General features: G+C 44.3%; 1 protein-coding gene across 7 annotated transcripts in view; it reads left to right on the plus strand.

The window, feature by feature from the left end:
- The first annotated feature begins 465 nt into the window (after positions 1 to 465).
- Positions 466 to 18,383, plus strand: part of TTLL11 (tubulin tyrosine ligase like 11) — a 261,701-nt gene continuing 243,783 nt past the window's right edge. For 5 of the 7 annotated variants that reach the window (XM_067040799.1, XM_067040797.1, XM_059073045.2 and 2 more), the window contains exon 1: positions 676 to 1,104. In XM_067040799.1, coding sequence (XP_066896900.1) covers positions 676 to 1,104 — 429 coding nt within the window. Of the gene's footprint in view, positions 1,105 to 18,383 lie in introns of all 7 variants that reach the window. The other 2 variants (XM_067040798.1, XM_067040800.1) reach the window with 1 other exon arrangement.

Here is an 18,383-nt window from a genome sequence, read left to right on the forward strand (position 1 = left end):
TTGAGAGCTCCCTGAGAACAGGGAAACGTGTCTCCCCTCTTAATCTGGGGCTCTCCCAGGACCAGAAAGGGATTTCTTCAAACGGGGAGCTAATCCTTGAGAGCTTGGACTTGTCATGTCCATCATCAGACTGAGGTGCTTCCTGATGGTGGAGTTGCCTAGAACGGGTGAGGCTGTGCCTCCTCCATCAGACCGGGAGTTATCCCAGTGAGCGCGTACGGGGTGGGGGAAAGTGGGCTTCGTGTTTGAAATTGTTGTCTCTCCGGCCCAGCCCCTGGGCTCAGGAACCCCGCAAGCGCCCAACGGCTTTCTGCCCTCAAGCTCACCCCCAGCCTCTACCCTCCAAGTTCCGCGGGCTCAAAACGCCGGCGGGTTCTCCGGCTGGGCGGGCAGAGGCCGCTTCCGCCCTCTTCCAAGATGGCCGCCTCCTCTGCGCCAGGCATAGTCACGTGAGCACCCTCGCCTATGAGGTCGCCGGGGCTGGGTCGGCGATTGTCCCTTCCCGGGCCCCGTCCCGAGTCGGCGACTGCCCTTGTCAACCGGAGCCTGAGAGATCATGGCCACGGGCTCGGGCGGAGAGCGCGTCGCAGCTGCGGCAGCGGCGGCAGTTTGGTGTCTGGCCGGGGCGGCGGAGCGGCGGCGGCAGTACTGGCGCTGACACCGGCCCTGAGCATCATGCCGCGGGGCAGACCCGAGAGGGAGCTGGCGGCCTGGTGGGAGGCGGAGGCCGTGGCCGCGGCCAAAGCGCATGCGGCGAAGGAGCAGGTCCGCGTGGACCCGGGCGCTGCCGGGGAGCCGGAGCGCAAGGCGGGGGAGGAGCAGCCCAAGGAGCCGGCCCCGGCGCAGCCCCGCGCGGCCGAGGAGGGCGACGCCCAAGTCCCACCGCGGCCGCCGCCCACGCTGCCCATGTACCAGGCGAAGCCGGTGTCGGCGCAGGGCCTCTACCCGCACGGGAAGTCCAGGAGCAAGAGCCGTAGCTGCAAGCGGAGCTCGAACCGGCCCGAGGAGTACTGCCCTCCGCGGCCTGTCACCGTGGACAGCTCCAAGGCCAGGACCTCCCTGGACGCCCTGAAGATCAGCATTCGCCAGCTCAAGTGGAAGGAGGTGAGGCCCGGCCCGGCCGCGTGGGCACAGGGGGGGTGGACTGGACGACCTCAGAGGAGACGGACGGCCCAGGCCAGGTCTGAGGGCCGAGCTCCTGCTGTGCGCCACGCTTGTCAGCCGCAAACTGCTCATCCTTCAAAGCCTAGCCCCCAAGTCACTTCCTCAAGACGGCTCTAGACCCCTCCAGGTCAAGTTAGCCACTCTCTCCTCTGGCTCCCCTGCAGCTCCCCTCCAGCTCCATGGTCTCCAGCCATCAGCGCTGGCCTTCCCACATGGTAGATACTTGTTTATATGTCTGCCCCCTCCACCAGTTTGTGAGTCCCCGGAGGCCTGGACCCTCTCTCTTTCTTTCACTTCTTCCTTAAGTTATATTTGTTTAGCATTTACTGGGTGACCCTTGGAGCGGTTGAACCGTTTGTACTTTGGAGGTAGGCAGACTAGGGGGACGTCTCAGCACCCTGCCACTTAGCTCTGTGACCTTGAGCAAGTTGCTTCACCTCTTCAGCCTATTTTCTCCTCTGTAAAGTGAGGCTAATAAAACCTATCTCATAGTTTTCTTAGTATTAGAAGACTCACCGCTTGTTGTAGTATAGCCCAAGTGTGCAATAAATGGTAACTAATCTTACCACCTACTCCTCTTTCTCTTCCACCATCACTAGCACCATCACATCACCATTAGTCATCAGTGTACGCACTGTGTTTTATGTTTCAAGGCTTGGCTATAGCAGGTGTCAGGAAGTGGTGGGTGAAAAGGTGAATGAAGGAATGGGTTATTTGTCCCTGAACGCATTTTAGACCTGGTGGGGGCTGGGATGACAGTGACATCCAGTGACATCCAGAGATATCTGTTGCAGTTGGCGGAGTGGATAAAGCCATTTGACTTTATTTGCAGCACCTAAGGTTATTTAATGTGCTTTGGGGAGTGTCAGGACTGTGGTTTGGGGTAGTCGAATCTGGGAGGCTTGGACCCAGATGGTCTGCTGATGGTACAGGATCTGTAGCAGGCAACACGAGGACGCAGGTCCTTAGCCCTGGGTCTTAGCTATGGTAGAAGTTCAGGAATGGTTTATTGAAGTTGGAACATGCAGAGAGATGGCCACAGAAAGCATTGATGAGGTCAGAGAGTTGATATCCCAGCAGAAGGGGTCGTGTGGTTTGGAGGGCAGTCAAGAATCAGGCAGGGCAGACTGCCAAATAGGGAGGTGTTAGCCACTGGGAAGTCTGATTCCAGGGGTCAGGGCCCCCCAGCCTTGGGGTTCAGGGGAGGACTCTGATGCCTATGAAACCTGGAGAAAGTGAGGGAGGCTCCCAGTACTAGGTGTCTGGGTTTCGGGACAGGGTCCCAGGTCCAGACCAGAGATACGAGGACCAGAACAAGATAAACCTGGAGAGCCTGTCAGTACTATAGTCCTAATGAAGGGAGGATCCAGGAACTGAGACCAGGCCACAGAATTAAGGAAGACTGATTGGCCCAAGCCTGTGCTTAGCTTAGCCCTGGGGAGGAGAGAGATGCAAAACTGGCCAGGTCTCAAGTGATGGAGCCACACGGACTCAGAAATCAGCAATCACACATGCTGGGCAAACTTCATTCACTCATTCCGTAAGTGTCCGTAGTGTCCACTATGGATGCTGGGCCCTGCGAATCAAAGATGCTTAAGGTGTGACCCTTGCCTTCAAGGGCCTCCAAGTTCAGTAGGAGGTAAGACACAAGTAAAGAAATCATTGCAGTAGTTACAGGGCCTTTGCTACTGCTTCTTGAAATGCTCTTTTCCCAGCTATTGGCATGGCTTACTCTGTTACTTCAGATCTCTGATCAAATACCACCTCCTTGGAGAGGCCTCTTCCCCCAAGATCCCTCCACTCTTATTTTTTTTTTTCCATAGCACTGAACTTCAGTGACATTATAGTTTGTATTGTTTATTGTCTGTTTCCCTCAGTAGAATGTGAGCTCCATGAGGGCAGGGGCTTTTATTTTATTTACTGCTGTATCCTCAGGTGCTTGGCACTAGAGGTACTCAATAAATATTTGTTGACTGGATGAACACATTATGTGATGAGCGTTTCTCTCTCTGTGTAAAGGCGTACATGCTATAGGAGATAGAGGGGGGCCATGTCAGGGCCAGGTACTGGAGGGGAGAGCCCTGAGCTGAGTTCTGAGTGCTGAGAATGAGTTGGCGTTATTTAGGGGTCGTCTACTTTGGATCCCTGGCCGAGGGGGTGGGATGGACCAAGCAGAGGTGCATTTGGGGCTTTGCAGGTAGTTCAGTAGGGCTGAGTCCTAGAGTGGGGGGCAGAATGGTGAGAGAAGGGGCAGGAGGGGTGAGCAGGGGTCAGATCGTGTGCTACACTGTGGGATGTGGATTCTTTTGGAAGCCTACGTGAGCCACTACAGAATCTCAAGCGTCTTCTGTTTATCTGCTGTGCTACTTTGGCAAGTGAGTTAAATCCTTTGGGCCTCAGTTTGCCTGTCTGTCAAATGGGGTCGGGTCAGTGGTTCCCAGTCTCCTTACTGCTGTAGCCACATAATGGTAATGCGAGTGTATGTGTGGCCCGTGCACAGGTGAACCCGGTGGGGTGAGCAGTTTACAGGGCGCTACCTGTAACTGCCTCCTGCAGCCCCAATCCTGCCTGTTCTGCTCAGAAAGCACGTTGGCATGTAAGTGGAGATGCTCATTCTAGTATATTTTAAAACATAATTCACTCACAACAAGACTTTACTATTAGACGTGTGATTATTTACATAGTCACGCTTCCCTGCTTGTCTGTGAGGTCCCGAGGACAGGAGTGGTGTCTGAGTTGTGTCCCTGATGCCCAGCAGATGGCGGGTGACCCATAAATGAATGAATGAATGACTTGCAACAGAGCTCACATCTCATCTCGACACCACAGAACGTGGAGTTTGAAAAGTGCCAGACTGGGCAAACTTTGAAGTTCCTTCCAGCTTTAAACAATGGTCATGGTATTCTTAGTACCTACCACAAAGTTGGCTGCATGACAAGTAACATATATGTAAACTGGGTACTAACAAAATGTAAACACAGCCTCCCCAGGCCTCAGTTTCCCCATCTGTTACAGGGCTGCTGTTGGAAAAGGTCACCCCTAACGCTCAGCACTGATATTCTAGGAGCAGGAAGTCTTCTGGGGGCTGGGTGGCAAAGAACTGAGCTGCAGTCTCCCTTGCATGTCATGCTGTGCTGTCACTGCAGGATTTGGGAGCCCCTAGCTGGCTGGCTTTGGCAGGGGTTGGGCAGCAGCCCAGGCAAGAAATAAGGGTATAAGCACCAACCAGTGTGAAAGCTCTGTGTCTCCTTTTGCGAGTGAGTGGTGAAGGCCTCCACCATCGGGCTAGGCGGCAGGGCAGCGCTGAGCCAGCATGGGAGTTCAGAGGTTTGCTCAGCTACAGGGCACAATCTCCCTTCTTTCTCCACTTTCCTCTTTTCTGTACACACTTAACGACAATAACGATAACAGTGATAATGAACAGCAACTATGATGAAGCCTTCCACAGCTCTTCCCCTGTGCCAGGCACTTTTCTAAGTGCTTTACGTATAGCCAAGGAGTTGATTCTCCCAAAAGCCAATAAAGTAAATGCCCTTTTGTCTCCATTTGACACAGGAGGCAATCAAAGTACACAGAAGTTAACGTATTCAATGTCCGACAGCTGGTAAGGGGCAGAGCCAGCATTTGAAACAGGTTTCCACTTGAAACCAGCCTCCCATTCTGTGCCCTTCCCACCGCTCCCTGCTCGCTGATACTGGCGGACCCTGGGTCAGGGGTGGCATAGACATGACGAGTCCCTCCTTGCCCTCCAGGGATAGCCGTGCATACAGACAATTGCAGTCCAGCCAAGGAGTTGAGTGGGTAAATGGCATTCCATACAGAATAGGAGCAAAGGCAGGGAGATCCGGTTTTATCTGCAGGATGGGGTGATGGTGGCTTAGAGAGTGTGTGGAGAGCAGAGAGAGATGAAGGAGCCAGGTTGGAGGACGTCGAAGGCCATGCTGAGAGGCTTGCACTTCTGGCTGAATATAATCTCAGATTCTTGCCACATGTAGACTGAGCTTCCCTCGCCCACTCTGTCAGTCTCAGGGGCCCCACGCCAACTCTCTGAAATGGTTCAGTTGTCGGTTGTAACTCCAGTCAGGTCTAATGCAGTGGTGCCCACCATGCTCAATTTGTTTCTCAAAGGACAAGTCACAAATGTTAGCTCTGTAAACTTGTAGGTAAGACGAAAGTTTATTCTAGAAGAGCAAAATCATGTTTATAGAGTCACCGTGAAGTTGCAACGTGAGAGGGATGGTTCCTGGCTCATAGTAGATGTTCAGTAAATATTTACGGAATTGTATGGTCCCCTTCCAATCGTGCGAGCCTCTCTCCCCCTCTCCTGTATATTCTTTTTGCAGTTCTGACACCCTCATGAGAGTAAACCTTAGGGAAAAGACACCATGGAGGATAGATGCCACTGTTGTTGTGAGCTGCCCTCCTTGGAGATGTCGGTTGTGTATATGTGTGCAGTGGTGCCATGGACACCAGCTCACGTGAACGAGGGCACTGAGAGATTTGAGAGAGGGACCTTTGTTGATAATAGTTGGCATAAGCCCCATCCCAAGATCTATTACAGTGTGAACTCTTTGTTTGAGAGTGTCCAAATCAAGTGCTGTTTTCTGAAATGTATCCAGCCTTCCTTCAGAACATATATATATACTTATGCTATCATCCTATTTATAACTTGTACTATGTTAGTTACTGTTTATGAAATATCGTATTATGTGCTAGGCATCGTTCTAAGTGCTTTATACTCATTAAAACTTGTGTAAAATGTTTATTATGGATTATTTTATTTAATCCTCACAGCAACCCTCTGAAGTGGATCCCCTTATCATTTCCAGTTTACACATGAGGAAACTGAGGTTGAGAGGAGGTTAGTTCAGGGGTGAGCCCAAGTTCACACAGGTAACAAGTGGCTGAGCCATCCAGGGCCTGTGCTTGTAGCCAGTATGCAATCCTTTACTGTCTTCTTTGCTAATCCTTTGCTAAAATCCACCCTGCAAGGAGTTACTCTATTTTCATTATTCCCAGATAACAAGTGAAGAAACTGAACTGGGCACAGCAAGTAAGTGGGAGGGTCAGGCTTCAGTCTGTCTTGTTCCCAAGCCCATTTTTCAGTATGTTTTATCATCCTCCACTTCTTAGCCCTCCCATTCCTCATCTGACTCATATCTCTGAAATGGCAGTGGTGTCCCTTAGAACCAGGAAGGTGATATTGCAAACAGGACTTAACGTCAAACACGTTGAAGTATATCCTGCCTGGCAGACCTTGCAAATCCTATCACATTGCTGCCCACGAGGGAGAAGAGAGTCTGGTGCATTTGACTCGCCGAGTGGCCTTGCTCCTCTGCAGGATGTGAGCCGGCTGCATGCACTGCTGTGTCTCAGACTGTTTGTGGAAGAAGGCAGATTAGAAAATGAAGAATTGTGTAGTTTAACATTCTTCCCTTTCTCATTTTAATAATAGTCATTGCGATTTACTTTGCATTTTTTGAAAACAGCATTACATTTAGGGACGGTTTATAGCCTACTCCATCAAATGTTTGCCTTCAATAGACACGTTATTTTAACGCCTAGTCCACTAGAATTTTTCCTTTGTAAGTTAAGCTTGTCACACCATAAAAATCACAATTCACTGCCACTCTTATACAATATATATAATAGCTTCATGAATCCACACTAATGCCTTAGAGTCCTTTAAAAGACAGTAAATTCCAGGAGCTCATATTCAAGTTCTGTAACTACTACAAATAAAAATATTGGTTTTTAAGCAGGTGTTAAAATTGTTAGAGCAGTTTTCTGTGTTATATAAACATGCCCTCTGTTGTAAATAGCCTCGATTTTCTTAGCATTCTGGATTCTGGTTTTGTATCAGCAGAAGTTGAGTGCAAAAATTCAATCATACATTTTCTTTTTCTTTTAAATCTGTTCCTTGAAAAGAACATATTGGCCACTCTTTAAAGTGGCTTCTCTAGAGTGAAAGTATTGTGTTCTGGAGCTAGTGTGGACTTTGAATTCAGACAGATGAGTTAAAAATCCTTGCCACTAATTACTTGTGTGACCACGCCAGTTGGGTACTGCATACAGAACCACTCTGAGTGTCGATTCTTCAACTTTATCGGTGGGCTAGTGATGCTTCTCTTCTAGAATTCTTGTGAGATTAAATGAGGGGATGTATGTAAATTGCCTTAACCCAATGCTTGGCACATTGTCTGTATTCAGTTAAGTTTACTTTTCCTTCTATTGGGTAACTATAGACATTGGTTATTTGATCTATCTATCTATATATATATTTTTTTGCGGTATGTGGGCCTTTCACCGCTGTGGCCTCTCCCGTTGCGGAGCACAGGCTCTGGACATGCAGGCTCAGCGGCCATGGCTCATGGGCCCAGCCGCTCCGCGGCATGTGGGATCCTCCCGCACTGGGGCACAAACCCGTGTCCCCTGAATCGGCAGGCGGACTCTCAACCACTGCGCCACCAGGGAAGCCCTGATCTATATATATTTTTAAACTAGAAAACAACTAGTATAGAATTTCATTTGTGTATATAGGTTACTGGTTAAATAGACATGATCAGCTCATTTGAATCATTTAACAAATACTTTGAGGCCTACTTTGTGCCAGGCTATATTTGGGTTCTTGGGATACAGCAGATAACAAAAGCACCCAGAGACCTCTGCAGGATAAGAGTTACATTTTTTGCATGAATGTCAATGTGATGTAGTTTAGGTTTAAAATTTTTTAAATAACACTGATTTAAAGTTCTTTTCTTTTAAAATCAATTATACTTTTAAGGTTTCACGAGTTTAATTGAATTTTTTTAAATTTATTTAAAAATTTTTCTTGGCTGCATTGGGTCTTCATTGCTGTGTGCGGGCTTTCTCTAGTTGCGGCCAGCGGGGGCTACTCTTAGTTGCTGTGTGCGGGCTTCTCATTGCAGTGGCTTCTCTTGTTGCGGAGCATGGGCTCTAGGCACACGAGCTTCAGTAGTTGTGGCACGTGGGCTCAGTAGTTGTGGCTCTCGGGCTGTAGAGCGCAGGCTCAGTAGTTGTGGTGCGTGGGCTTAGTTGCTCTGTAGCATGTGGGATCTTCCTGGACCAGGGATCGAACCTGTGTCCCCTGCATTGGCAGGTGGATTCTTAACCACTGCGCCACCAGGGAAGCCCCTTAATTGAATTTTTTAAAGCCTCTATTCTGGACCTGGTGCCTGTCTCATCATACTCTGGTATATTAACTATATATGTCACGCTGGGAAACTTATTTTAGCTATTCAAGTGACATCAGTACTTAACTTTTGTGTTCATAAAACAAGTAAGGAGGTTGTTGATGTGAATGTATCCGTTAGCTGTATAGAAGAGAAGCAAATTCCCTGGGCTGACTCCTTACTTTCATCCCTAAGCAGCCCTCCCCACTGACCCTGAAAGTCCATACCAGGCATGGGTTTGAATCTTGGCTCTGTGACCCTGGACAAGTTCCTTTACCTCTCTGATCCAAAGGTTCCTCATCTCTAAGAATGAGCATAAAAACATGGTAGGCTTGTGAGGATTAATTCTGAAAAATCTTTAACGTGCCCGGTGCTTTAAAGTAAGAATACCTGTTGGTTTGACTTTCCCTCCGATGAATTTCTATGACATCTTAATTCAATTTTATAATAGAAAATTGATTGGTGTGAACAGGCAAATAACCTTGCTGTTGCTTTAATCAGTTTGGAACCCCTCCTTTCCATGTGGCTGCTCCTCCACAGCTCAGTCACTCCCTGCGATCCCTCCACGAAGGCTGTGGTCTTGTCAGAGAGAACGATGACCTTGTTTCTCTGTTCCAGATAGACTAACATCTCTCCTTCCGCATCGCCTCAAATCGGGCCCTGCCTTAACAGCTGCCTCGGCCGCCATTTGTGTACATGTTTGTTTCTCTGGGTGTTTTGGAACCGTTATCTAGTAATTTTTATAAATGCTCCCTAAGTCCTGGCAGGCATTGCTGACAGCTCCTTCTCTTACCCCGTCTGCTTCTATGTCATCTGAGTAAAACTTTACCTCGCGTCCTTATTGGAGCTGGAAGAATAGGGCGATTTGTCTCGCGTGCTCTCATCCCTAAGTATAGTGTTACTTTTCAAAGAAGCCCTTCAGTCCCTTTGCCCAGAACTCTTACAAAGGCCAGTTTTCATATTTTGTTCATTATGGTCACGGGGGATTTTATTTCTCTTTGTGGCAGAACTGTGGTTATTGGAATTTTATTTTATTTTTTATTTATTTATTTATTTTTTAATCTTATGCGGGCCTCTCACTGTTGTGGCCCCTCCCGTTGCGGAGCACAGGCACAGGCTCCGGACGCGCAGGCTCAGCGGCCATGGCTCACGGGCCCAGCCGCTCCGCGGCACGTGGGATCTTCCCAGACCGGGGCACGAACCCGTGTCCCCTGCATCGGCAGGCGGATTCTCAACCACTGCGCCACCAGGGAAGCCCCTATTGGAATTTTAAAAAGCAACAATGTAAAAACTTCTGGACATCTTAGATTATTTACAAAATACCTTTTGTTCAAGTTCCAAAAACAATGTGTGCTTATGAAAATTTATGTAATTCCCAAGTATGTAAATAAAACCCCAAAGTCCCCCCGACCCCATTCCCTGCCCTTCCCCTCTCCCATTCTCATTCTCCTCTTAGGGTAACCCCAAGGTTACAGTTTGGTATGTATCTTTCCGGATTTTTTTTTTTTCTTATTCCTATATGTATCAGGACCACTAAATTGTGCTGGAGTATCAAACAACCACAAACTGTCAGCGGCTTACTACAACAAGTTTCTTTCTTGCTCCCACCTAGGGGGTTGATGACGTTTGGGATGGGGGTGGGGTGAGAAGGGGCTCCTGCCATCTTGGTTATTCAGAGACTCAGGCTTCCAGCTCAGCACCTGCTTCAGTGAGTCACTGAGAGCAAGGTAACATGATACATTCTGCACTGGTTGTTTTTTTTTTTGCGGTACGCGGGCCTCTCACTGCTGTGGCCTCTCCCATTGCGGAGCACAGGCTCCGGACGCGCAGGCCCAGCGGCCATGGCTCACGGGCCCAGCCGCTCCGCGGCACGTGGGATCTTCCCGGACCGGGGCACGAACCCGAGTCCCCTGCATCGGCAGGCAGACTCTCAACCACAGCGCCACCAGGGAAGCCCTCTGCACTGGCTTTTAAGCCTTCTACCCCGAAGTGATTGTGCTCAGATTTCATTTGTCAAAACAAGATACATAGCATGGTGAACTTCAGAGGGCCTGGGGCATGCAGTCCTACCATTAGAGTGTGAAGAGGAGAATCAGAACATCCCGCTAATGACCACCCACTACACATCATATGTAGAGATACAAGACATACATATATAGTATATAAATAGAAACAATTTTCATTTTATTTATTTATTAAAAAAAATTTTTTTTTTTTTTTTGCGTTACGTGGGCCTCTCACTGCTGTGGCCTCTCCCATTGCAGAGCACAGGCTCCGGAAGTGCAGGCTCAGCGGCCATGGCTCACGGGCCCAGCCACTCCGTGGCACGTGGGATCCTCCCGGACCGGGGCACGAACCCGTGTCCCCTGCATCGGCAGGCGGACTCACCCACTGCGCCACCAGGGAAGCCCTTTATTTTATTTTAAATGCTGACATTGTACACTACATATGGTATTTGGCAAGTTTTTCTTTAGCAATACCTCATGGACATCTTACTCTGTTAGTACATACGGATTCATTTCATTTTAATAACAACCAAAGAGGCAATTCGATGGATGTACCACCATGAAATGTACTGATGGATGTGTTTCCATATTTTTTGTTTGCTGTTCATCACTGTGTACAAATGCTTCTGTAGGATAAATTCCTAGGAATTGTTGGGTCAAAGGATACGTGTACTTCGTATTTTCATAGTTACTTTCAAGTTGCCGCCAGCAGTGTTTGAAAGTACTCGTCCATGCATATCCTTTCCAATGCTGTGTACTATTAATCTTCTAAATCTTTGCTAAACTGATAGGTAAAAATATGTGCTTTTAATTTACATTTTTGTAATTGTCATCAGGGTTTGGCTTTTTGTATACGTTTTTTAGTCATTTGTACTGCTTCATCTGTGAAATGCCTAAATGTCTTTTTGTTCATTTATCTTTTGGGTTGTTTAGGTTTACATTTTGTTTGTTTATGGTTTTCTTACTGGTTTGTAAGTATTATGGGCAGTTACTTTTTGTCTCATTTGTGTTGTAAATCTTTTCCCCCTGTTGATATTTAAACATCTAATAATCATTTGCCTTGCCTGATCTACATTATTATAATTTAAAACTTTTTTTTTCTTGCTACTTACTAAAAGCGGTCTTTATTTATTATTGACTTAGCTTAAGAGGGCAGAAGAAACATGCAATTCTGTCTTCAGGTACTATTAAACTCCTAGCGAATTAAGAGGCAGTGTGGAGGGCCTTAGAGTCTTACATTTCCAGGAACTAGATATTTTATGTGGAACCGTAATATATATTTATCTAAGTTGACTTTTACGTTGTTCAGTAAGCATGGTAGACCTTATTATTTCTGTTTTACAGATATCAGTGTGGTGTGGAGTTAGATTTGGGTATGAAGCCCCACCACTATTTGATCTGTCACACAGGGCGTCGTGAAACTTGTTTTGTAGGGTTGGTGTCCCATTTGAATAACATATGTAACCTGTATTCCAAAGTTAGAATGCACTAAGTATGTGGTCTGTTTCAACTTTCCCACCATTCAAAGGTGTTAAGTGACACACAGCTCAGAACTCGAGGGTGGTGTCCTGGCTATCAGGCCAGGTCTTGTTACAGTGGATCATACTGTCTCTCTAAGTAGAGTATGATTTCCTGGCCCTTAGAAATAAGACCACTGGAAATTAGTGTTTACTGAAGGCATTCAGTGCAGGACGGGGCTTTGAGCCTGGCCGTTAGTTTTGTTTAAAATCACATTTATCACTTATGTAAATAATTCTTGCGGACTTCCCTGGTGGCGCAGTGGTTAAGAATCTGCCTGCCAATGCAGGGGACACAGGTTCGATCCCTGGTCCGGGAAGATCCCACATGCTACAGAGCAACTAAGCCCACGCACCACAACTACTGAGCCTGCGCTCTAGAGCCCGTGAGCCACAACTACTGAGCCCGCGTGCCACAACTACTGAGCCCGCGCGCCTAGAGCCTGTGCTCCACAACAAGAGAAGCCACAGCAATGAGAAGCCGGCGCACCGCATAGAAGAGTAATCCACATTCACCGCAACCAGAGAAACCCTGCATGCAGCAACGAAGACCCAATGCAGCCACAAACAAACACACCTATTAAAAAAATACTAATCCTTGTACATTGTTTAAAATATTAAAATTTTGCAAAAAATAAAAAAACCCATTTGTAATCCCACTGAGTGCAATGAGTGTTTTTTTAAAGGTTTTAATATTTAATTAAAAACCCAATTAAACAATGAAACATTAGTAACTAAAAACAATTCAAACCCCTAAATATTTATAGTGCTTGTTTTGCAGTGGTGGGATTCTCTGTTTTGTTTTTCTCAATCAGTGTATTTTATTTTATTTTTAAGTTGAAGTATAGTTGATTTACAATATTAATTTCAGGTGTACATCGTAGTGATTCAGTATTGCAATGACTATTTTTATTTTGAAGGATTTCATTTCAGTATTTCTTCTAGGCATAAATTTTTATATTTTACAAAGCTGATATAATTTTGTTATGTTAACATTAATGCCCACATTATAATTTAAACATTTTTCACACTATACACATTTTTCATAAATGTCATTTTAATTGCTGCAAAATATCTCAGTGAAATATTTTTCATTATTTATTTTCATATTATTAAATGTTTAGATTGATTCATCTATGAAAAAAAATTTATGGTTTACTTTTTTCCCTATATTTCACATTGATTTAAGACAACTTTCCAGAAATGAAATAATTAGGTTAAAGGGCATATACATTTTAGGGCTTTGGAATGTATTGCCAAATTGCTTTCCAAAAAAGTTGTAGCAGTTAACATGCAACAGTGTATGAGAGTTCCTGTAAGTGCTTGCTTTCGAAGAATACAATGACAAATATTAGGAAAGAGAGTGAAATAAATGATCTTCTCTCTGTCTTTACCAAATCTAATTCTAATAATCAGTGCCTAGCTCGGAGCAGGGCATTTTGACATGGCTGTTTTGGTGTAGACATCTAAATTGAAATAGCCGTACCAAAATGCAAGCCACTTTTAAATTTTCAAATAATGTATTCAGTGGACATGTTTGAGTTTCTCCCCATCATCAACCCTCTCCCTGCATCTGATTCCTTACACCATCCCTGTTCTTCTATAGATGAGGTAAGACTTAAGCATTTTATGTACAGTTGAGCAAAGAAACTGCTGGAAGTCTCAATAGGTTATTTCTTAGGTTTTGTCAAAAATATCTCATATGAAGAAAGGATACATTAAGAGCTGTGTTCAAACGTCATATGCCATCATCAGCCATTAGGGAAGTGAATATCAAAACCACACTGAAATAACACTTTGTACCCACTAGGCTGTCTATAATAAAAAAGACAGATAATAAGTGTTGATGAGAATGTGGAGAAATTGGAACCTTCATACTGGTGGGAAAGTGAAATGGTGCAGCCATTTGAAAAACAGTTTGGCAGTTCCTCAAAATGCTAAACACAGAATTACCCCATGCCAGCAATTCACTCCTAGGTATACACCCAAGAGAACTGAAAACATAGGTCTACACAAAAACTTGTACACCAATGTTTATAGCATCATTATTCACAATAGAGAAAAAGTGGGAACAACCAAAGGTCTATCAGCTGAAGGATAAATAAAATGTGGAATATCCATACAGTGGAATAGTATTTGGCCATAAAAAGGAATGAAATACTGGTACATGCTACAACATGCATGAACCTTATAAGCGTGTTATGTGAAAGAGGCCAGGCACAAAAGACCATATATTATGTGATTCCATTTATATGAACTATTGAGAATAGGAAACTCTATAAAGACACCAAGTATATTGGTGGCTGCCTAGAGCTGGGGGTGAAGGAGGCTTTTGATGGGAGAAGTGGGGAGTGACTGTTAGTTAGGATTTCTTTTGGGGGTGATGAAAACGTCCTTAAATCAATTGTGGTGACGGTTGCCCAACTCTGTGACTATACTAAAGAATGTTGAATTGTACAATTTAAATGGGTGAATTGTATGGTCTTTGAATTATACTTTAATAAAGCTGTTGAAAAAATGCCATATGCTTATCCAGTTCTCATCATTGAACAGTACTTACCTCCTGGGTAGTCACTGGAAATATGTTTCGGGAACTTAAATCAATCAAGTGCCCCTGTTAATCCTGCATGTTAATTCTGTGTTGCCAGATTGCCTGTCAGTGGTACATGGGCTCCTTGGACACCTGGGTCTAACAGAATCTTGCCCTGGTGGCATAAAGTAGTGGCAGCTGTAACAGCACTGCAAACTTTCATCATAAGAGGGAGGTTTTTTTTTTGGGGGGTGGTGGAAATTCAAACATTTGCCTGAAGAATAGAGTTAGGGCTCATTATGGAGGCTCCATATGAAGCCTTCCAGTGATGCAATGTAGCATGGCAGTTGAAAGTATGGACTTTGGAGCCACACAGATATGGTTTTGAAACAACACACTGTATAACACTGGGAAAATTTTACTCTGAGCCTCAGTTTCTTTATCTATAGACTAGGCATAATACAGTCACACCTCATGGAGTTGTTTGTTGCCAGAATAAAAAGATATAATCATGTAAAGTACTTAGCCTATAAATACCTGGTACGGTTGAATATTTTTAAATTAACGTTTGGCCCTAAGCTTCTCTAGATTCACTTCACATATTCCATGCCTTGAACTTTATCTACTGCCAACACCGCACTGTATGTGGTTATCTTGAATCTTCGTGCTGTGCCATTCCTCTTTACCTTTGTTCCTATTTTTCCTTCTTACTTAGAATGTCCCCTTCCTTCCTTTGGCTAACTCTTACACATTCTTCAAGGATCTCAATATGATTAATTTTTCCAAAGAAGCAACTTTTGGCTTATTGATCCATCTCCATTGTATCTTTGTTTTCTATTTCATGGCTTTCTGCTCTTTATTTCTTTTCTTCAACTTTTTGAGGTTTATTCTGTTCTTTTTGTGACATTAAGTTGGATGCTTAGCCTATCGTCTTTCCTAATAAAAGCATTCAAGACTACAGACTTGTCTCTAGATACTGCTTTAGCTGCACCCACAAGTTTCACTATGTAGCATTTAAAAAGTCACCTTTTAGTTCTACGTATATTAAATTTTCATGAAAATTTTTTCTTTGACCCATGGGTTATTTGAACTGTGGCTTTTTAGAGTTTCTAAACATATGAAGTTATTTCTACTTATTTTATTATTAATTTCTAACTTAACTGCTGTGTGGTTAAAGGATGTTCTTCCTGTTTAAATTCTTTCCTCCCTTCCTCATGCCCTCCATCTTCATTTTTTTTTTTTCCTTTATAGCCTAATACATGGTCATGTTCTATGTGTGCTTGAAAAAAGTGTGTATTCTCTAGTTACTGAATGCAGTATTTTACATATGTACATTAGATTAACTTGTGGATTGCGCTCCACAAATTTTGTAGTCCTAATATTTTTGTCTGATCTATTCATTACTTGAAGAGGTATATTTACATTTCCCTGTATGATTATGGATTTCATATCATTTTACATTGAGTTTTTTCTTTTTCCATTTCACCCTGTACTAGTCTGGAAGTTATACATTCTGTTTTTATTCTTCTACTGGTTATCTTAGAAAATTTAATATGTATATAATTTTGCAAAGTCTAAAGTTAGTATCTTCACTCTCCTCTTAACAAGACAAGGCTCTTAGGATGCTTTCATTGTGGTTGCATCCCTCCTGACTTATGTGCTTTTGTTGTCCAATATTTTACTTCTATCTTACTTTATCCTTTTTTTTTTTTAACTTCACAAATTAGACCTTATTTTTATTTTACATCGTCTTGGTGTATTTTAGGTTTACCCACATGTTTACCGTTTTCTTTGTTCATTGTTCTATTTTACAACTCAGACCTTCCTTCTGAGATCATTTTCTTTCTCCTGGAGTAATCTTTTAGAAGTTCCTTTAGTAAGGGACTATTTGTAATAGGCTATCAGTTTTTATTTGTCCAAAATTACCTTCATTTTGCCCTCACTCTTGAGAGATAGTATTGCTGCACATACATTGCTAAGTTGATAGTTTTATGATCTCAGCCCTTTGAAGATATGCCACTGTTGGCTCACTTGCATTTTTGCTGTTGAGAAGTCAGCTCTCAGTCTGCTTTTCTCTTTTGCTCGTAAAGTGTCTTCTTCTTTCTGGCTGCCTCTAAAATCCTTTCTTTGTCTTAGATGTCTTCAGTGTCATTATGACTCCCTAGGTGAGGATTTCTTTTTATTTATTCTGCTTGGGATTTGTTGAGATTCTTGTCTCTGAGGTTTGTTATCTTTTATTAATTCTGGAAAATTCTCATCTATTTTTTCTTTCAGTATTATCACTCACCCAGTCTTTCTCTTCTCTCTTCCTGGAGTAATGGGTTAGGTGTTTGTTGGGCCTTTTTTTGATAGTGAGCTCGCGTTCCCTGCAACTTTAATCTCTGATAATTCTTTGAGGTTTGGGCTTAAAGTGAGGATTTTCATCTTTTGCAGATGATTCAGAGGGCTCTACTACCCTAGAACACTTACAACTAGAGTTTAGGTCTTAGGCTTTTTAGGTTATTGGCGTAGCTGAATTCTGACTCCAGGCTTGCATCAGGAAGGTGTTACGACGGTGCTCTGAGAGAGGAGACTCCTCTCCTTCTCTTTCCCCTTCCTGAGCCACGGCCAAGACAAGGCAGATTTTCTTCTAGTTCACCCTCTGAGGCTATGGCTTTGCAGATGGTCTGGCTGGATATGGGAGTTTCCAGTGTGATGCTTGCCTTGCTGGCAGATATTCAGGGGCCAGAACACATGCAGAGGTTAGACCATTGCCTGTGTACACGGAAAAAGATAATTCCACTTACCTTTTAAAAAGTTCACCCCAGCTGCCCTACAGAGAATAGATTAGAGTTCCAGAGGGGAGGCAGAGGCAAGTTTGGATGCTATTGTAGACCCCAGGGGAGAGACGGTGCTGCCTGGAACAGCATGGTGCCGGGTGGGGAAGGTTATTGATTGAGATGGTCTGTCTCTTCCCCTAAACTATAAGGTATTCAGAGTGGCAGGGAGCTTGTCTTATTCATCTTTGAGTCCTTCATGCCTGGCACAGAGAAGGCATTCAGCAAATGTTAATTGAATTGAACTGTGTAATCAGTAATGGTTCTAGCGCTGTTTTTTTTGTGACGGTTTTCTTTAAAGGGAAATGACATAAAGGCATTCCAGGCAGTGAACTCATCCTATCTCTGGCATTGCGAAGCTCAAGCCAGAAATAGAGGGGCTGTTTGTCAGCGCCTGCAAGCCTTAGGTTTTGGCCAGGTTTACTTTGCATGATAGCATAGCTTTCTTTAGCCTCTGCACTTGTTCCTTTCTTATGGAATCTCAGATTCTATTTTAAACTACCTACATAAAGCTTTACCATCTTACTGGGCTTTTTCTCTAGGCGGGTTGCAAAGATGTCCCTCTAACGGTACGTTATAACTGTGAAACCTTCTGACTCCTAAGACATTCTTTTTGGGAAAAAGTGTTCTGTGTCTAAGGAACAAATGGAGAGGCAAATGGTCCCTGCTGGGTGACCGTTTAAAAAGCTTCAGCTGGCCGCTTAGGACTGTTCCAAGAGTGTATGCGTTACTGTTCCATTAGAATGCGTAGAAGTATTTCTAGAAAGTACAGTGAAATAAAGCATACATATATGATTTTAAATTCTGAGGCCTTGAAGATCTTCATTTAAACAAATATATGTGGAATGTTTCCTGAGCCCCAAGCCCCATGCAAAGCACTGGTAATAAAGACACAGTCAGACACCGTCCGTGTGCTTGAACCAGGATCACCCCTAGCCCGTACTGTCCTTTTGTGTGAATTAGAAAAAGGTGCCCCTCCTCAGGGAAAAAGATATTAAATTAGTCAATATATTCTTTCCATTTCAACGACAAATTTGATACAGCAAATGGATTCTTAAGGACAAATGAATATTAGTTATTAAATAATATTTACATGGTATCATAATGAAGTACTTACTGACTTAAACTTAGAATTCAGAAATATTCTGGCACGGTAG

This window comes from Kogia breviceps, chromosome 8, assembly GCF_026419965.1.
Source record: "Kogia breviceps isolate mKogBre1 chromosome 8, mKogBre1 haplotype 1, whole genome shotgun sequence".
Lineage (NCBI taxonomy): Eukaryota > Metazoa > Chordata > Mammalia > Artiodactyla > Physeteridae > Kogia > Kogia breviceps.